Below are 12,715 nucleotides of genomic sequence, written 5' to 3'. Positions count from 1 at the left end.
CTTTCCCAGGCTAAACATCCCCAGCTCCCTCAACCATTCCTCATAAGGCTGGGTTTCCAGACCCTTCTATCATCTTGGCTGCCTGCCTCTGCACACGTTCCAGCTTATCAATATCCTTCAATGAAGCTTACTCCCAGGACTGCAACCTTAATGGTATTATAGTTCTTAGTGAACCATTGAAATAATGCCTGCATTGCTTTCCTCTTCCCAAGTTGGATGTGCTAGAGACCAAACTTTTTTAAAACTTTTTTTTTTTAATGAAAGCTGGACTTTGAGGGAGGAAGCCCAACAGAATATCCCTGAGGGTTGGCCCCCTCTTCTGGCTGCAGCCCTCCACAGCAATTCTGTTCCTTGTGATTGTAGCCCATGTGTCTGTGTATCCCATACCATCTCCCTTACCTCGGACACTGCTCAAACTTGTCCTGTGGAGGCCTCAAATTTCTTCTTGCGGCCTTCCATGCCGCTCAAAGCGTCAATGTTCTTCCGCCAGTCCCCGACCTCCCGATTCTCCTGCAGGAGGACAAACGAGGTTGATGGAGAGAGCCAGTCCTCGTCCAATAGGTGGACCAACGTGAAATAGGAGGAGTCAAAGCCAACGACAGGCGGAGCCAAATACACCTAAGTCCCTCCCCCCCCCCTGCTAGGATCTACAAGGGCAGCAGTGAGAATGAGCAGCAGGAAGAAGCTGGAAACAGAGCCACCCCCTGGGTTCATTTCAAGTAAGAAGGCAGGACAGCTGGGAATGGGCCAGGGCAGAATGGAGGTTGGTGGGGGAATGGACTAACGTCCACGGAAGATGCTCCCATAACACTATTTGAAGGAAGTAAAGGGGTGTGCCTTCCCTTCCAGGACCTCCTCTTGTAACACCATCATCTAAAACTATCAAAGCGCACCACTGCGTGCATGGAATATTCTCCATGCTACAGTGACAGTTGCTAAAAGCCCAGGAACGGAAGGCAAGAAAAATGCAGAGGAGGAGGAGGAGGAGGAGGAATCTGGCAAGGTGGTGAGAATAATTAGAGAAGAACTGTTGGCAGACAATGCAGGTTTGTGAAAATTTATGTCCATCCATGCTGAATGCTGTAACTATCCATGGCACTTAGCTGGTAGTCCCAGCAGTGTGGCCTGAAAGCACATGATACAGTCACGTGGGTCTCGCTGAGTGCACATGCTATGCCTTTAAAGTACATTTCCACCCTCAAAGAATTCTGGGCACTGTAGCTTGTTAAGGGGTTGCTGGGAATTTTAACGCTGTGAGGGGTAAATGACAGTGCCCAGATTTTTTTTTGCGGGGAGAAAATGTGTCCTGAATGTGCTTTAAAGGTATAGTGACCACCTTGAGACCTCCAAGGATACCACCTTGCGCACCATTATGAAATCATTATTTACATATATAATATGTATGTATGTAAATACATCTGAGATTGCAAAGAAGAGACCAAATTCTAACTCCCTGTTTGCGGAAGTCAAATCCTAATAACCTGTCCAGCAACCATTATTTAACAAAATAATTCAAAATTCATGAAAGGTCTGAACAGCCAGCAACATCTCTCTCTCTCTCTCTCTCCCTCTCCCTCCCTCTCTCACCCACACCCACCCACTAGTTGCTGTCAGGGGTGGATTTAGGGCTGTGTGAGCAGTCTGCATGCACTGGGCACTAAGCCCAGTAGGTGAGGTGCTGGTTGTTGGGAAGGAGGCATGAGGCCCTGGCAGGGTCCTAAAGTCCTCCCTCCTGCTTCCCAAAGCCTAGTTAGCACTTTACCAGCTTGGTGAAATGGGTGGGAGGGCTCTAGGACCCTGCCAGAGCCCTCACACCTCCTTAAGGTGGAAGTAGTGGGTGGGAGAGGGGGCACCCAATTTGGGCTTTGCACAGGGTCCACCCCTGGTTGCTGTTCATAGGATCAAAGGAAGCTGCTTTCTGTGCATCAGACTGGCACCAGCTCTCCATGGTTTCAGGCAGGCCCTGCCTGGAGGGTGAACCTGGGAACTTTTGCCTACAAAGCACGGGCTCAGCCATTGAGTTGCAGCATTTCTAAGCACAGAGGCCGAGGCCGGGAAAAGAGATGGCAACCCTACATCCCCAGTGTGTGGGAGAGTCTCTGGGTCTGTCTGGGCACTTCCAGGCCATCAATGTTTACTTGCAGTAGGGATTCAAGCACATACTGAAGATTCAGGTTTCTTGCCATTAAAGTTGCATGTTTCCCTATCGTCCAAACCACCCCGAAGAGCAGTGGGAGAGGATCAATTTCCCTACATCATGTAACCCTAGAGAACATGGGGTTTTTAAAGACCCCACAACCACCCTCTCTCCTCTTCCACCTCCTGCACTTTCCCCTCTACTCCCCCAATCCCACCGGCCTCCTCACCTTCTCAGTGTCGTCTTTTTTGACCTGCTTGAGATTGGCTCGTAGATCCATGGAGACTTTGTGCTTGGAGCCTAGAAGGGCCTGCATCATGGCGTCAGCAGAGAGCCGGACACGGCGGAGAGCCGGGCGCTTAAACTTGCCTCGCAGGTCAAAAATCTTCTGGGTCAAATCCTGGATCTGGAAAGCAGGGACCGAAAGAGTGTCAACATTTGAAAACTAGAGATGATTTGCGTGCTCCAGCAGGGAATGGGGTACGTGTGCTAAAAATTCCTGTGTTCCAGGGTTTTCTCAGATTCTCTCACCAAGTTTCCTAGTAAAGAATATACATGAGCACTTGCAACTATAAAAGGCCACTTCAGGTTGTTATGGCCCAGCTGGGCTTGCAGAGGGGATGTGTTCAACCGGTAGCTAATAAACACAGTTAAGACTTACCTGCCACGAATTTGTTCAGTCCTCTGATAAAAGTCTGCATTACTGCTTGGAAAATTTAAATGAGCTTAAAGGGAGGAATATGGCTACAGCAATGGACTGAGGGGAGGTCTGTTGTGGTGAGGGTGACAAAAACTCAGCCCTTACTTATCATTTGAAAATAAAAACTGGACCAGCACTGACACCTAGTGGCTACCATCAGTAATTCATCCCCCTGCCACTACATTGGAATCTGCTTTGTTCTGAGGTCACATCTACTACACAATACATTTAAATCAGCAGCAGTGCACGTTTAAAGCAGTGTTTTAGCACTTTAAACAGTCATGGCAAAGAAACCTAGGAACTGTTGTTGGTTAAAAGTGCTGACAGTTGTTAAAGTAAAAGTAAAGGGACCCCTGACCGTTAGGTCCAGTCGTGGACGACTCTGGGGTTGCGGCACTCATCTCGCTTTATTGGCCGAGGGAGCCAGCGTACAGCTTCCAGGTCATGTGGCCAGCATGACTAAGCCGCTTCTGGTGAACCAAAGCAGCGCACGGAAACACCGTTTACCTTCCCGCTGGAGCGGTACCTATTTATCTACTTGCACTTTGACGTGCTTTCGAACTGCTAGGTGGGCAGGAGCTGGGACCGAGCAACAGGAGCTCACTGCGTTGTGGGGATTCGAACCGCCAACCTTCCGATCGGCAAGCCCAAAGCTCTGTGGTTTAGACCACAGTGCCACCCGCGTCTCTTGTTAGGAGACCCCTATTCTCCTCGCAGAGCTACAATTCCCAGATTGTTAAAGCGATCAATTGGTGCAGTGGGTCAGTGGGTCTGGATATTAACCAGAAGGTTGGTGGTTCAAGACCACCCAGGAACAGCTGTGAGCAGGATTCCTGAACTGCAGGGGGTTGGACTAGATGACCCTCCAGGTCTCTTCCAACTCTACAATTCTTTTATTCCTAGGGAGCTCTGGGGATTGCAGCTCTCTGCAGCCCCACGTGCAGGTGCCTTGAACCCACCTCATTGATGCTCTTGTTGACTCGGGCCTCCATGTCATAACGCTCCTCATCAACCTTGCCAATCTGCGCATGGAGCTGCCGGCACATCTCCTGTGAGTTGGCAAGAAGAGGGTGTGGCTACGTCAAACGAGGCTTAAGCCAACTTGACTCCCTCCAGATGCTGTTAGGCTACAAATCCCACCAACCCCTGCCAACAAGCTGGGAGCTGAAATCCAAAAACAAATGGAGAACACCCATGGCGGCCAGGACAGGATTAGGCTGAGCCAGGGTTCAGGCGCAAAAGGAGGCACAGACACAATAGAGAAGAGTGTTCACTCAACATGTGCAAATCTCAGAACAAGAAAAAAGAAATCTCAAGTCACCAAGAAAAAGAGATATTTTTTTAAAAAGCCAATTAGGAAACAGATGAATGGGGAAGCACGTGAATATTGTGCTTTAATACCCTCCTCCCCCCCAAAAATATGGGGTGGGAGGGGAAAGGCTATAAGACTGACAGTTGAGCTGGCGTTTGATTTGCTGGCGCCTATGCCTGTCCTTTCAGCTGCTGAACCAGAAGGAAGCTCGGCTCACTCCACAAATGGGGAATGCGTGCCAAGTTCTCTCTTCTTATTACATCTATCTTCACCTGTTAGCATTGACCGGACTTCATTCTTGGCCAAGCGCCATCCTCCCTCCTTTCCTCCCTGGTTACCTGCAGTTCTGTGAGGCCGAGTCCTGCTAGTTCTAAAGGGTTGCAGTGGTCAGAGAGGTATCGCTCTTTCTCCTGGGCACGCTCTTCTTCCTCCTTTTCCATTTCATGCTTTGCCACCTGGAGCATCAGTGCCTGAGATAAAGGAAGGACACATTGCCTTATTGAGTATATCTAGTCTCATGCTTTTTCTCCAACGCCACAAACCTGACACGGCCCAATCCATCTTGGTGTGTCCACTGTGCCTCCTTGCCTCTTCCACTCCCCTGAAATCTTGTCCACTAGATACTAGTGGAGGCTGGAAGCACACTAGATCGAGTGTGTACTCTCCTTGCCCATTCAAATCTCTGCACAAAAAGTTTTCCAACATTACCTTGAGTTGTAATTTCCGAGAAGCTGTTATCTTGGATTTTCTCTGTGGTGGAACAAAAGGGAAAGACGTATTGTGTGAGGAAAAGATGTGTGAGAGAGAAGCGAGCTTCTTAAAATTACAAGAATAACTGTCCTCACAAATAAAACTAAATATAGAAGGTATGGCAGATGAAGTTCACTCTCGCTGTCAAGGCAGACAGTTCAATAGGGAAGGAAGGAAGCAGGAAATTGCACCTCACCAACTGGTCTGATTTAGACCTGGTTTATATATGCCTCAGAACTGAGAGATCCAAATCCCAAAGTGAGAACCATGTGCGATTCGGAGGAAGGGTTTGATACTAAATAAATAAATGCTATCTACTTCTTCTTTGGAGGTCTTTAAGCAGAGGCTTGGCAGCCATCTGTCAGGAATGCTTTGATGGTGTTTCCTGCTTGGCAGGGGGTTGGACTGGATGGCCCTTGTGGTCTCTTCCAACTCTATGATGCTATACTCTGGCTGGTGGTAGCTTGTTTGTTTGCTTATAATGGATTAGATACAGACTTCCAGACTAATGCTGTTTTTGTGTGGGATTCATTCACACATACCAGCAAATTCAGGTTGCCCAATTACAGGTGACCTCGAAAGTCTTGCACAAGAAATCCACTCCCCCAAAATATCAGGCTTAGTTACTGCTATAAGGAGAGGGACCAGAAAATGTAGTGGCAAGTATGGGATAGCACTTGTTTTTAGGCCCATAAATTCAGCCCCACATACTGCTTTACTGGGGATGGAAGGGTGTGTCAATTTTGGTTCTCTGAGTTTCTCCTTTGTCCAAACTTAAATTCAGTTCTCCACATTTCTGCAGCAATTTGTGATTCCCCCCTAATAATAATAATAATAATAATAAACCCTCATGAAAATTCAGCAGCATTTCAGTACAGTGGAGGAGCAGAGAGAGAAGAAATGCCACGGTGCGTCTGCAGCAGCACAACCGGATGCCTTCATCTGCCCCAGCTGCAACAAAACATGTCTCTCCTGTATCAGTCTCTACAGCCACAACTTTGCAGTGGTTAGACTTCACTCCCAAAAGTGCACTCCTCCACTGTCTCCTGAGACAGACAGATACCTATCAACCAACCTTACTACAAATTTCTCCTAATAAACACGTTTTGCATGTGGTTTTGACTAACATACTTTTTTTTTGCAGGCAACTTCCCCTAGTATAATTTATTTTCATATGTTATTTTCATTGATATATTCATTTTTATGTACACTTTCCCCTAATATATACAGTCTTGTAATCACTGCCTGGTTGGAGAACTGGACTGCAAAATTCAGACGGATGTGATTGTCAGAGGATAGCTGGGTTTCGGTATGCGTATTGTTTCAAGAAAGTGTGAATTGGACAGATTCGCCTTTAAATGGGAACTTAATCGGATTCCTTCGGCATCCCTAAGTTCTACCCTTCTGCTTTGTTTTAAAGGATACGCCTTTAAAGGACACAGGAACTCACCTTCTCATGCGGATCAATCGCATAGGCTCGGTAGTTGGCGGAAGATTTCCTGCGGAGAGGAGGGACAGTGGCAGGCGGGGGAGGTGGGTGGGCCGGCTTGGGTGGCGGTGGCTCCTTTTTGGTCTCCACTACTGTTTCTTCCGTTTCCTCCTCCACGTATTCCTCCTCCTCCTCGTCGTCATACTGCAAGAATAAAGAAACCATTACTTTCATTATGTTCATCGGCATACTGCCTTCAACAAATTCTATAGGAAGCATACGGAAGAGGGTTGGAGGAGGAATGGTACTTAAGAGGTGTCTGAGTTTTAGAGAGGATTTATTGCGGGATTGGGGGGCGGAGGGAGGGGGCGTAACTCTGCCACCATTCATTCACATTCTTCCATACCTGTCAACCTTCCCCTTTTTTTTGCGGGAAATTCCCCTATCAGTACTATAGTCTATAGTATAGTACTGATAGGGGAATTTCCCGCAAAAATGGGGAAGGTTGACAGCTATGCATTCTTCGGATTCTAGATTTATTGATTGCATTTATATACTGCCTTTCTGCCAAGGCACATGCTCAGCCCTGCTTTTAGCATCGGGATTCATTCCTGGAACATATGGAATTATGATAAAGAAGAGCACCACTGAACACGTGCAGAGTGCATATTCTCCAGTGTAATGTGACCACAACATGCTTACACACATTAGCAATTAAGGAGGGAAGTTTTCAGGGCATCGCAGGGGGTAGGTAGGTAGGTTTATTTCGGCCATGTGGCCCATATCACATCACAAAACACATTCATCGTAATACACACAGAGTAAAACAATTTAACAGATTTAAACAATACAGTACGAAACCAATTTTAAAACAACCCATTTACACCCTTCCATCTAAGTCAAACTGAGATCTGAGTAGTCCAACTGAACTAGTTTTTTTTTTAAAGAAAAAACCCCCGTTAAAATTAATTTATCACCTATTTTATCGCCCCAATAATAGGTCTAAATTATTTTCTGCATTGTCATAAATGGGAAGAGAACCATTCCTCTTCTTTGTAAATAGCACATTAGTCAAAAACCTAGTGACCATATGTGTTCTATTCGGTTCCTCGTCATTTAATAAGTAAATTAATTTAGCATCCTGAGTTCCATCTTGGGTTTTCTTCAAAAGTGGAAACAAAAATTTGGATCGAGCTGCCGAATGAACTGGACAGCAAAAAAAATTATGTTGTAAGGATTTCTATGGAACTGCTATTACAGTCGCAAAGAAGGGAGATTTGACCATTGGACCAGCGCAGGTGACTTTCCAGGAATGCCGGAACCCCTGAACATCTCTCTTCAGAAATTAAGTGCTGGTGCAGCACATTACTAAATATTTTAAAGGCAAAGACTTTCCAAACTGCCTAATATTTCTTTAAAAAAAAAGTTTCCTTTATGCATGAAGAAAGCATAAAAATATCAAAACCGAAAATAAAGATCACTGTTTATTTCTCATCAGGTTTGAGAATGTTCCTTTGCTAATACTTACTGCGATCTCTTCCCTGTGAAAGACAGAAAGGCACAGGTGAGTCAGACTGAATATGACCCTCTGATTCACATATCCCGCCTTTACCCCTGGCAGGTCTTAAGAGTGCTTTTAAAAGCGTACTTGTCCCTACAGCCCACCAATTTTCATCAACACCGAAAACGCACACACCACCACCCCTCCAGTTAAAAAACAAAAATGACTCACTCTTCTGCCATGGTGAGAAATCAAGCTTCAAGTATTCTGTGGGAAATCAAAACAAATATATTACTATTCCCTTTATACATGTGTGCCTTCTTTACTATTAATCCGTGGGGCACAAGCTTATTTCTAACGCTTCCACAAGGGAGAAAAGGATTAGATATTTAACCCCAAGGTACTAGGCTTTAAGACTGCCTCAACGTCATGTCTTTTGACTCAGTCCCAAGCTAGTTGGTCTCTAAGGTGCTACTGGAAGGATTTTTTTAATTTTTAATTTTGTTTTGACCATGGCAGACCAACATGCCTACCTACCTGTAACCAGGTTATTAGGTTCATAATCCCTGCTCTCACATCTGTAGCTACAAAATGACAATTCATTGGTGAGGGGAAGGTACTTTTCACATGTTCAGAGACTCTCTGCTACTACTTCATGTATTCCTGGCATTCAAAATATTTACCGGTATCTCTTTAAAACAGCTCCTTGTCTGGTGGAGCACTTGCCCTGCTCTGGATGTATGTCTGTGGTTGGTGGATCTCGGGATTCAGTTTAAAAAAAGAAGTAGATTTCACAAGCCTAGAATCTGCCCTCCCCTTGTCAGAACCATCTGGTACATAAACAGCTACACACAGAGGGGAAAAAAGGGGTTGCCTACAATCAAAGGAACACTTAAAACATCTTAAGCACACGCCTAAAAATGTGTGAAGGCAGAAAAAATGTGTATTGTCTGCAGCTCTGTCATTTCACACCTTTCAAACCTGAATTTGCCTTTTAATCCTATATGAAATGGCCTGGAGCTGTCCAGGGGACTGAATTACCATGTGCTAAAATGTGCAAAAATGCTGAAGGGGGGGGGGGGAGGGAAATGCAAGGTTTATAATATGGTGATGATCATTTTTCTCCAAAGCATGGCGTGTCAACAGGCCTTCATTGGGGAGTTCAGAATGTGCTAGAACTTGTTCTTGTTCCTGCCCACTACAGACCCTGCTTTGGCCTTTATATATGCATATTTCTCTGAACCACGTACGAGATGCACTGTTATCACTGGAGCTCTTCAGAGCAGCTAAATTTGTGCTGTGTTATCACTTCTAAAACAGGGCCAGGCCATTCCACAGGGAGGCAATGAGGGGAAAAAAGCTGAGGCGCAGAGAGAGAGAGAGAGAGAGAGAGAGAGAGAGAGAGAGAGAGAGAACCACAAAACCAGAGCTAGATGGGAAGGGGTCAGTTCAGGCACATCCCTGCCCCCCTCCATTTTGTATGTGGCAGAGATGGTATAGGTTTTATTTTCAAAAGCAACCCCCCTCAGCCAGTGCAGAAAGTGCAATGTTTCTTAGAAGGGGGTGGATTGGGGATGAATTTCCCACACTTGTGCCAGCCTTCCTTAAAGAAATTATTTCCCTCAGGTTCAGAAATGGGGTGGGGGAAATCTCACAGCCTTGGAGCAAAAAATACAGAGGCAGCCATCTCTCTGCGCCCCCCCCCCTACACCCCCAGAGCTGCAAAGGGACGCCTTTATTCTTAGCACTAGGTGTGAAACCAACCATTCAGCACCCTTTCTAGAGACATCTGCTGCCAGCAACAGCCAGAAATGCGGCAGGAGGGGCCTGCCAGGCCTTCTCCCGCTCTTCTTCAAAGAGATATCTTCTCTGTCTGTCTTTTTCTCCCTCATGCAAAGAGAATTGCATTGCCAACAACTAGGTTTACTTTAAGTCAACCCAAGAAGTCCAGCTCAGATTTGAGGGGGCCTTATGCATGAGCAGCTTTACCAGACAGCAGTGGAAAGCAGGGGCTCAGGAAGGGGTCAATGGTGGGCTGTGGTGGGGCACCAAGTTCTGGGCAGCTGCCCAGTGATGACGGTGACAGGGCAAGGGCAAGTAATTTTGCCACCTGAGGCTAAGGACAAGATGGCAACCGCCATGCCATACGCTGAAGATGACTAGAATGGTAGTTAATTCTTATTAGAGGGGCCCCTCATACACAGCTCTGCCCTGTAACACCTTGTTACTGCTACCCCCTTGCCCTGTTACCTGAGGAGGCTGTCTCATTCTACCTAATGGTCGGGCCGGCCCTTGCAACATACTGACACGGGATGTGCCACCCAGTATTCTAGGTCAGGAAGGATTGCCTCATCTACACCCTCTTTTAAGAGGCAGCATCATTTGCTTCCCATAAGAGAATAGCTCCAGCAGATAAATTGGTAGCTTGGTTGTTGCTGGGGTTTTTTTTTTTTTTTTTAAAAAAGAATGCATATAATATAATTTAGGCAATTATATGTTTCTTCAGCTACAGGGTCGGGTAGCTTACTAGTAAGTTAAACCAATACAACAGTCAAATCAATTTAAGACACAGCAAGAACAGTGGGACACCAGCAATTAGCAGAGAAACTTTAGAAACGACAGGATTGGAAGTTCGGGGCAATTAAGCAACCAGTATTAGTTGCCTTCTACCATTTACACCTATTAAGAACCCATTTTATGGTCTTCCATTTTCAACTGTCAGCCGCTTGGAGAGTTCCCCATGAAGGCAGCAATGGTGGCTGGTGGTCACTGGGGGTGGCAGAGTGGAAAGCAGGGATCCCAACTGGGAATGGAGCCTGAGGCATTGAAAGACAGGACCAACTACTACTAGTTTGCCCCTATCTTCCTCCTGACTGCCGAGTTCTGTAAGGGCCAAACTGCGACTAAGATGGAGGAAGCTGACAGGCAGTAAGTGCCATGCCATGGGATGTTTTTTAATTAGAAAGCGTGCAAGTGGGGTCTGAGAGAGTGAGGTTGTTGGGCCAGCGCTCCATTCACCCTAATGGACTCACCTGCACTAAAGAGTTTCCATAATAGCATTTGAAAGTAGTAAAGCAATGCATGTTACCTTCTAAAGAGGCCCTTCTCCTGTGAGGCCATTAAGTCCACGCTCTAAAACGAAATAACTACTGCACACAAAGAAAAAGAAAAACCCACAAAGCAGCAGAAGAATATTTTGAGGTTGGGGAGGCAGCAGCGCCCCCATTCATCCTAATGGATCAGCCTCCACAGGCAGGCAGAAAAGCCCTGATTGGCGGGGGGGGGGGGGATGGAACCAAATAACTTGCAAAGCGAGTCCTAAACTGAAGTAACTGTTCATGTGAATATGTTCCAATTTTTTAAAAAAAGGGTCATATTCAGATGCACTTCAACTGCTTTGGAACAGTGGGTGATGTTTTTAGAAGGTTTTAGCATTTGGGGGGGCTCTCTGTGTTACCTATGCTTGGTGCTTTGGGATGGGATGGGGCCAAATAGATGGAATGTATACTACCTGTGTGCTTGCTTCTGTGTCCTGGGAATACCTACTCAACTTGTAGCTTCTGCTGGTCTTGAAAAGTGACCCTGTAAAGAAAATAAAGCCTGATGTGCCTTATAAGCCTGCACAAATTCTACGACTGCGACAATACCATGGCTATGGGTTCCCATCCCCACTCACTCATGAAAGATCTCAGGGTGACCTTGGACAAGTCACTCACTCTCAGTCTAGCCTACCTCACAGGGTTGTTGTACACATTGAGCTCCTTGGAGGATATAAATGCAATACAAGTCTTCTTTGCGACAGTGTCTACCATGTGGAATTGCCTCTGCACTGAGATCAGGCAAGCTCTATGGCTGTGGGGTGTTACTGCCTACTGTGATTTTTTTGTTCTTCCTGATTTTGTTCTTATTTTTAATGGATTTGGCGTTTTATTTTCAGAAACCGCTTTGGTATTGCTTTTTGTAAATGAAAAACAGTACAGAAATCTTTTAACAATGCATTAAGTAAGTGAGAATAGGATTGCAGCGTTATTGTACCTTATGACAGTTGCATTGACCTTCCCATTGCCCTATAAAGGGGGGAAATGTTTTATCAGAAAATATTCAGGACAATTCCTTTTATCTTCATGGAGGAAAGGAGTATCTCTGTTTACGCAGAATGATACCATCCTCCCTCCGTCCTGCATACACACACAGGCAAGCATGTTTTTAATTCCTCCCCACCTCCCAAACAGAACTGCCCCCCTTTACCTGATGTCTCTGGGAACCGGGCGATGCACAGACGGTGAGGAAACAGGTTTTGAGTTACTGTACAGTCACCAAAATGGCTGGTGGCCTTTTATAACGTAGACAGCTCAGCATCAGCGAAGCCTTTTAGGGAAGAAGGGGAACGGAATGCATTTCTCTGATAAGAAGTGGCACCAGACACTCACAGGAGAAGGGGCAGGGAAGAGGATGTTGTCGTCTTTGGCAGACTGAGCCCGCAAGGAAAGGGCTGGCTCAGATTCAATCCTTCCTCCAACCTATAAACTTCGGCTTGGGAAGGTCTGGACATAGGACTTGCAAAGTACCTTGCAAAGAGCTTCCTGGCAGTCCCTGGCCATGACCATTCACTGCTATCTGGCCCTTAGAACATTGCCCAGAACAGAATGTGGCCCTCAAGGTGAAAACGGTTCCCCACCCCTGCTGTACACTTACAATCATTTGTGTGTGTGTGTGTGTGTGTGTGTGTGTGTGTGTGTGTGTGTGTATGCAATCTAAGCATTAGAGATGAACATCACAAAGAGAGCTGTGCTTGTGAACAGGTTGACTGTCTCCTCACGCCAAACCTGAACTCTCTGTGAGGAAGTCTGCTAACAGAGCAGCAGTTTTACCTGTACATGAGATAA

At 46.1% G+C, this 12,715-nt stretch overlaps 1 protein-coding gene and 1 long non-coding RNA gene across 2 annotated transcripts; both read right to left on the bottom strand.

Annotated features, from left to right (window-relative positions):
- Positions 1-399: 399 nt before the first annotated feature.
- Positions 400-6,592, bottom strand: TNNI3 (troponin I3, cardiac type). The gene is made up of 6 exons (XM_033170904.1): positions 6,350-6,592; positions 4,858-4,899; positions 4,488-4,619; positions 3,797-3,886; positions 2,367-2,543; positions 400-510 (listed from the first exon to the last, which is right to left on the bottom strand). Exons 1-6 carry the CDS (start codon positions 6,575-6,577, stop codon positions 412-414), a joined length of 768 nt encoding a protein of 255 aa, XP_033026795.1. The 5' UTR covers positions 6,578-6,592; the 3' UTR covers positions 400-411.
- A 1,485-nt stretch (positions 6,593-8,077) lies between these two features.
- On the bottom strand, positions 8,078-12,238 carry LOC117059348. Its single transcript, XR_004427905.1, has 3 exons — positions 12,078-12,238; positions 11,341-11,411; positions 8,078-8,096 (listed from the first exon to the last, which is right to left on the bottom strand). It is a non-coding gene; the product is annotated as an uncharacterized LOC117059348 (long non-coding RNA).
- Positions 12,239-12,715: the final 477 nt, after the last annotated feature.

This window comes from Lacerta agilis, chromosome 14 (genome assembly GCF_009819535.1).
Source record: "Lacerta agilis isolate rLacAgi1 chromosome 14, rLacAgi1.pri, whole genome shotgun sequence".
Taxonomy (NCBI): Eukaryota; Metazoa; Chordata; class Lepidosauria; order Squamata; family Lacertidae; genus Lacerta; species Lacerta agilis.
This window is presented reverse-complemented; position numbering and strand designations above follow the sequence as displayed.